Source organism: Phalaenopsis equestris, unplaced genomic scaffold (assembly GCF_001263595.1).
Source record: "Phalaenopsis equestris unplaced genomic scaffold, ASM126359v1 Scaffold000088, whole genome shotgun sequence".
NCBI lineage: Eukaryota > Viridiplantae > Streptophyta > Magnoliopsida > Asparagales > Orchidaceae > Phalaenopsis > Phalaenopsis equestris.
Window position 1 is genome coordinate 769,811 of NW_018164530.1, and position 8,033 is coordinate 777,843.

Sequence of the window (8,033 nt, forward strand, 5' to 3'; positions counted from 1 at the left end):
TTGGACAACCTTTCTGAAAAGGCTTAATTTTTATTCTGCTTAGTGATAATATTTAAAGAAGGAATAATTTAGTTTGGAACTAATTGATCGGACTTTTAGGCCTGATTGAGCACAAAAACCTTATGACTTTGGTTAATTTGAAATAGTAACAGCATCATAGTTGGGTAGAGCCACCATAGCACATGAAAAATATCATTTTAAAATTATTAATTTGTATAGAGCCAACATAGCTTTGATTAGGCTAACCAAGCCATCAACAATTGGGTTGTATAAAAATATTGACATTACTATTTAATAAGATTTGACAATACACTCCAACAATAAATGATAATGTGTCCCATAATGAATCATACCAAATGGTTTATTATAATTATTATAATTACCAATTTAAGGGGAATGACCATGACTCCGTCCAAGTAGTTGGCTTAAGCATTCACATTTTCTTAACTTATTTTTTAGAACTGACATCAATGCAGATGTATGAAATGCTAAATTTAACACAATTTAGTAATCAGAAATCACATTTGGCTGAAAGTCATATAAAACTTGGGGGTTATATATATAAATATTTAATTGTTATATACTTCTAACACATCCGTATAAATGCTGAATATTTTGCAAAGTTAAAAGAAACAAAAAAGAATTGCACAGATCAAAGACATGCACAAATATCTTTACATAAAATCTGCAGTGTTATAAAGCCATGAGAAGTACTGCAAAAACAAACAAACATTATGTTTCACTACACTTTCTTCTCCTCTTTCAGGATCCTTTTTCTCTTTTCTGATGTAACAACAAAAATAAATAAATAAATAAATTAATTAATAAACAAATATTACCAGCTTTTGACCAATAAAAAATCATGCGCCAATAAGGACACAAACAATCTGAAAATTGCTGCTAAAAGCTATATGGTGCAAGTTTCATTACCAAAAAAGCCAATACAGCAACAAAATAAACCTCTTATTTTGCACTGCTCTTGATGCCACTCCTTTTCCCATCACCGGAAACCGGCTGCCTCATAGTCCGGCTGGCCATCTTGGTTGCCCCATTCAACACTTTTCTTGAGGGAGAAGGAATATTTCCATGGCTCGAGTTCCTGATTAATTTGAGCAGAAGAAGATAAATTCAGTATCTAAAGCTTCTGCACAGAATCAAGCTCATAGAAAATGGCTGCATTAAGTAGAAGTTTGCATGGAAACATTCTACTAGTTTGGTTTTGACTGCAGCCTACATACATACCACACAATTCTCATTTATTTACATATCTAACGCATAAACATTCTTATTTACATGCCTACCGCTCAAATTTCAGCATCACATCAAAAAATATCACCATCACCACAATTTTAACAGTAAACTACACCTTTTCATGCATAGGTTTATGACACCAAGGTGTTATAAGTGTAAATATCAAACATTGGGTGTTAATTGGATTGGGTGTTAGATATGTAAAGCCATAAGAATTATGTGGAATATATGTAAATTTCCAAAAGTAAAAAAAAAAGCATAAATTTGCTATAAAATGGAATAGTTTTCGGTTGTTTAGCCAGCAAGCTAAGAGCAAATGATTTTACCTTCCATCCATGCTTTTTGTACCCTTAGTTTGAGGCCTCTTAAGTTTGGACAAACCCACTTCAGCCATCCCAGGAATCTTTGAAACACTCAAACGACTCCGCAATTCTACCTCTGATGAATCACTTGCAGAATTTTCAAAATCCTCCAAATCGGGGTAAAATCGGTTCTGCTGCAATTCATGGCTCCCTCCTTTCTTCCCAGCAGCACTGCTGCTCGCGTGCTGCTCAGGAAAGACTCTCATTTCATTTAAGTATCTTTGGAACAGCATTTGCTCTTGCATCGTGTCATCTTCTTTGGAAGGAGTTCTGCTCCTGTTGTTCACTACCACTTTGTCAACCCACTCTCCAGAACCTGTCTTCATGTCTTCTTCACCTAGCCCTGGAGAGCTATTTGACCAGGGAGATTCCATGGAGACTTGTGGTTCTTCAGGTTTCTTCTGTCTTATTGAATTACTTCTAACCTGTGAAAAAACAAAAACAATATACATCTAATAGAATTACTAATTTCAAACTCGCTGGTTAATTGAAAAGTTAAGTTCAACATATCAGGCTAATACACACAAAAAAAAGTTAAAATTATTCGGAAAATCATAGGAAAAGACTGAAGACCAACAATATATAGGACCTGGATCATGCTTAATTAAAAGGTTTGAATAACCTGATGAGTATCATGAATTTGTTTAGCTTTCCTCATTCATACTTGATAGTTTGTTTAAAACATTCACTAAAATAGGTGCAGTCAGTCAGGTTTTACTTGTTCGCTAGTCTCCCAAGAAACAGAAGATTGTGCAAAAATCTTCAAAGATTACAATTACCTCAATGTCACGGGCTTCCTCCATTGACTGTCTGCTGCTGGTTGAATGGCCCATCTCATCTTCTTCATCATTTAACAACTCCAAAGAAGCCACATCGGTCTTCAATCTCAACAGTTCGGGAATGCACACTGTAGGCCTGAGAGGCACTCCTGCGCCCTTTCTAGCCAATTCCATTTTAAGAGCAGCTATCTGATAGACAATTATGAAAAGAGATGAATGTCAAAATGGTCCTCTGACGCTTTGCATGGGGTCATTTTAGTTCCGCAATCTATAAAAGTGTTAGTTTAGTTTACAAGCTCTTCTAATATGGGCTGATAGTTCCCATAGAAGACTATTTTAGTCCCTATTAAAATAATGTGGAGACTAATTTGACACTTTTATAGACTTTGGGACTAAAATAATCCCATGGAAATAGCAGGGGACCATTTTGACACTTGTTATGACAAACTAAAATCAGTAACTGCAATAAGAACATGGCATTCTTTATAAGACCGATAGAGGAAGCGAGAATGGAGAGTAGAGGGATGGGGGAAGACCTGCTCTTTAAGATCTTTAACTTCGCTATTGTCTTTATTTATTTTAGCAGCACCAAGCTCAACGGTGGCTACTCGCTCAGCAAATTTGAGTGTGCTTAGTGTCTCCCCAAGAGCATCAACCTCTGGACTTATGTGAACAAACATTAGAGTTTTTGCTTGTCCTCCTGCATATAGAAAATAGAAACAAGTTAAGCATATAATAAGCCAAAGTTTGTTTTCTATTTGATTCCTTCCAAACGGAATTAAATCTTACCAAGAGAATCTTGAAGCAGTTGTGTGAGTTTACTATTTCTGTATGGGACGTGAGCATTCTTCTGAGCAAGGGAGGCTATTACATCTCCTAAAGCTGAAAGGGACTTATTAATGTGCTGTGCCTCTTTCAATCTGTCTCCTTTAACCTGTGATTTATCGACCCTCTCGCTGCCTGCCAAATCGACAAGGTGCATGCACCCTCGAAGTGTATTACCAGATGTTAATTCTTTTCCTTGCACATGAATGCTCAAACAACTGCGAACATTTTAACAGCACTGAATCGTGAGCCATAGTTTTTCCATGGGAAGTTTATTTATGGCTGACAAAAATGAAAAGGACTAGTTGTGGGTTGATATAGTGCCGTGGGAGCACTTCCAAGTTTTGAGAATTTGGGAATGTAATAACTACAAGAGGAATAAGTATTGTTTGTTTATGAGAGCTTAAATGGAAAGAAGAAAAAATGAAGAATATTGTGAAGATTAAGAGTTAAAATTGTATAAAGCAGAACTCAAAAATAGAAATAGGATATAGACAAAAGCAAATAAAAGTTGAAAGATAAAATTGGTATATAAAGTTAGTGATAGCATGATTGCTATTATGATTCTTGTTTGTGAGAAATTTTTTAATGTGATTGACGAATATAACTTTAAAGGAAGATGATGTAAAATGACTATTTTATTCAATAGTACACAATAATATAACCATATATGTACCTATATATAGGCAGTCAAAAAGAACAATTTATAGAAAATATAATAAAGGACCATGTCCTCAACAATCAGAAAATGTTACAATAAGAAAAAGTGTATAATCCAATTATAAACAAGGACATTGATAAATCAGAACATGTAACTTTGCAATTTCAAGGTGATATAGAAGAGGCCAACTCATGTTGGGAAAACTTTTAGTAAAAAAAAAATGTTTTTCAGAGGTGAGGAGTGTCGCAACAGGAGTATGAATGATCCATGTAAGGAAAAATAGTGTGAATGTGATGATAAGTAATGAGATCCATATCAAAGAAGACATGCATGCGAGTATAAATATGAGTATTGACCAAAAGCATTGATGGAGGGCATTAACTGGCAGACTGTTGCCATAAAGAGAAGAAGATTGGCAAAATCACTCTTAGAGAATAAAGGTAGATTACAAATGAAAATTATGGGCATTTTTTTGTATTTAGTTTTAGAAAATATATTTTCTAACAAACGAAGTTGTTTTTAAAAGCACTTCAAGTAATTTTGAGTCATTTTGAACATTTTTAAAAATAATTATAACAATTAGAAGCCACCACAATATTGCTAATTGTCATCATCACCACCACAGTCGACCGCCACAACTATTATTTCCTTAGCCAATTTCCACCACTACACCATAGGCAATCACTGCTACTAGTACGTAAATCAACTTGGTATTCAATAAGAAAATAGCACATTGTTGAAATCCCAAACATCTTATGTTTCATGTCAAAACAAAAACAAAATAAAGTAGATGGATGTATGATAAAATTAAGAAGGATAAATTAAATAATGACTATATTAGAGGAAAAGTTGAAGTGTTACTGAAAAAATATAGTTTAATAAATGTTGACAGGGATATATATACTTCACAAAATGAGTCGATTGGACATGATGAGAGCAGCAAACAAAGAATGCGGTACAATGTGATCAAATTGGAATGCCCCGAGTATTTTTGAAATTCATTCCGAATAATACTCACTTGCGAAACGGGCCTCACGACTGCGTTCAAAACATCAAAATTAACCACGAGAAGTCTTTCATGTTGGAAAAGAGCAAGCATGATGATAAAAAGGATGCTTAATTCACACTGAAATCATCTCCATAATCTACAAGGTCATCAAAATGTTCTTTGATGATAAAACAAACCACAATAGCACGTTCCCAAGAAAAAGTATTATGTGATGGAAAGGGAAAGGACAAGGTAACACAGCCTTTACCGCTTCGCTCCTCTTCCAGCAAGCCCACGTAATCACCCGGCTCTCTAAAACCGAAATTTCCCTCCACTGTTCAGTCGCAACTCCTCCCCCATTCGCAAGGCAGGTCCTGCTCCGGCGAGCCGTGAAGCCACATCCAGCCAGCCTTCCCCCGTGCCTCCCTTCTCCTCTTGTTCTTTTTCGCCGGCGAGGTCTCCCTCCAGCAGCGACGCATCTCCTCTGCCTTACTTTTTCTCACTCAGCAGCTCTCCGCCCCCTCTCATCTCTCGTTACTCTCAACACACAGCAAACTACTCCCATCACCCTCCCTCCGGCGACATTTCCGACCACCATCCTCTCGTTTCAGAACAAGGTAAAATAAATAAATAAATAAATACTCTGTGGGATCGTCGATAGCATTTCATGAAGAGAATTCACCCATACAATAGAAGAGAATAGAAGAGAGACAGCAATCAACGCTATGGCTACTTTACGACCCCTACCATGCATCCTATATCATAAAATGCTATTGACGAAACAAACCTTTATCAAACATATCACCATCACCTAGTAAGTCTCTTGTGTCAGATTGAGAAATTATATGGCTCGAATCTTTAGTATACTCTTCTTTCTTACATGTGTTTACTATTTAGGCAAATCTCTGTGGGATTTTACAACTTAGCTATTTTTGACTTGGACGGAATATGAGGATTAAATTGTTGTTGGGCCTTAGTTTGCATTTGACATTTCAGTTGCTTCGCTTGAGGGAAAACTTAACCTCTGTATTTATGAGCTCTAATATTATCTTGTGTAGCATGTTTGATGAAGAACGTGCATATGTATGGGCCCATGAATGTTTTAATGGTGGTCATTCTAGTTGCTTAAGCAAAAGGGAAGGGGGGTGTGTATTGGACACTCATATAGGTCCAACTCGCCACCTCGCCAGACAGATGATATAACGCTCGTAACTCCTGAAATATCTATCATGACGTATTTGGCGCGTCAAGTGAAACCCTATACACGTTTTTCTTAAGATGGTGGGACAAAACTCGTACGCGGTGGACAATTCAAAAGGCTCCTGAAATGCTTTTTACGACTCATTTGACACATTGATGGGAGCCTTATACACGTTTTTCTTAATGTGGTGGGGTGAAGCCGCACGTAGCGTGAAAGAAAATTCAAATCAAGTACCCGTACATGTCTTTCTTGAAGCAACGGGGAAATATGTTGAAAGTGTCTGAGATTCATTAGAAAACAATTGTGTCGGACAAAACAACACTACAGGAATTTTGCAATTTTGTGTCGAACAAAGCTGACACAAAATCGATGCAAATCAGACGATAATTCGGTGGATTTGTCCAATTTGCATTGAAATAGACTCCAACGGTAAAAAAATGGGTCGATAATTCAATTTTCGTCGAATTTGAGTCAAAAAAGATCGACAATAAATTTTATGTCATACTTGTCTCTGAATTACGACGCAAAATAGTTTCACAAATTACCGTTAGATTTTGCATAAAAAATTATCAGACACAAATTTGCATTGGAAAAGTTGACACTAATCTGATGCAAACATGTAACTTAGAGAAAAATTTAAAAGAATTTTTTGATTTGTATAGCCTGCACACACATAAAAACAATATTAGTGATCACAACAATAACAAAATTATATCACAAAAGAATGCCAACAAAAAAAAAACATGATATAACAAATACTAATCTAAATTATCAAAAAATTTACATCGACATCTTCAATATAAGTTTAAATATTTAAGAAATTAAAAATATATAAACTTCTTCCTTTCATCTTTTCCATTCTCTCTTACTCATATATGAAATCCACAGAAATTCTATATCCAGACAAAATAAATTTAAGTTCGGATTCAATAATATCATTTGGACCTCTGCCTTTAATATTGAAGCAAACAACCATAGATACCTTAAAATCCTTGATGCAAAATATAAAAATACAGCTTGAACAACTATTTGCAGTCTTTCCAACATTATTCACTGCATCTAAGTGTATTAGATAACCATAGCTCACCAGTTACATTTGCTTAACTGAACACACAACACATTTTTTTCACATTGACACTAATTCCATATCAAGAAAGAAGGCATATTTGACTAGATTTTCGTGGCATCAAAAGCAAGATTAATAAAAATAAAATTGATAGGCCATCAACAAATTTTCATAAAGCGGTATGGATCTCGAGGCATATCACATATCTAGAGGCAACATTTTGATCAAGGAACATTCAAACTTCGATTAGAAGTTATTCAAAGCTTTGATTTCAACAAACTTATATTTAAACTAACCAGCTCAATGAGAAAGACTCAATGGTACCAAAAATGATCAAATTCAAGTTAAATCACGCTCAGATCAAGCCATTAAACCACTCTTAGAAGCTTTACGAACATATTTGGAAGGCCAAACAATGTCGAACTTTGTAAGCTTATAGTCGAATCGAGCGTCTCGATAAAAAGAATCCAACGAGCCCAAGATCACTCAATTCCGACATCATTAAGACATTCAAATGTCCTTCAAATGTCGTTTGATCAAGTGAATCTTTTTCGGTGATTTGATTAAAGTTATTTATATTCCAACATTAATTACACCAAATGCCATATTTAATTGGGTCAATTGGCATGCCTAACCTAGTTCAAACACAAGATTTGGTCATATGCACCTTTTTGGACTTATGGTCAAATCCAAACCAATTGAGTTTGGTATGGTCAAATGAGCCTTACCCTAACTCATCTTAGACTCTAGGGTTAAGTTTAAAGCCAACCACAAACCCATGGTTAAGCTTGATATTTATCTCATGGGTAAATTTTTTAAAAAAATTCTTAAATGGATAATAAAGAGGTTAAATCAAGGTACTTGCCATAACACATGTCCATACCCTATGGTGCCATTTTT

At 35.3% G+C, this 8,033-nt stretch overlaps 1 protein-coding gene across 3 annotated transcripts in view; it reads right to left on the minus strand.

The window, feature by feature from the left end:
- Positions 1-801: 801 nt before the first annotated feature.
- The window catches only part of LOC110019947 (kinesin-like protein KIN-14Q), an 18,727-nt gene continuing 11,495 nt past the window's right edge, over positions 802-8,033 (minus strand). For all 3 annotated transcript variants that reach the window (XM_020717845.1, XM_020717844.1, XM_020717846.1), the window contains 5 exons: positions 3,182-3,435; positions 2,929-3,092; positions 2,393-2,581; positions 1,578-2,038; positions 802-1,099 (listed from right to left, as the gene is read on the minus strand). In XM_020717845.1, coding sequence (XP_020573504.1) covers positions 964-1,099; positions 1,578-2,038; positions 2,393-2,581; positions 2,929-3,092; positions 3,182-3,435 — 1,204 coding nt within the window. In that variant the 3' untranslated portion in view covers positions 802-963. The remainder of the gene's footprint in view (positions 1,100-1,577; positions 2,039-2,392; positions 2,582-2,928; positions 3,093-3,181; positions 3,436-8,033) is intronic.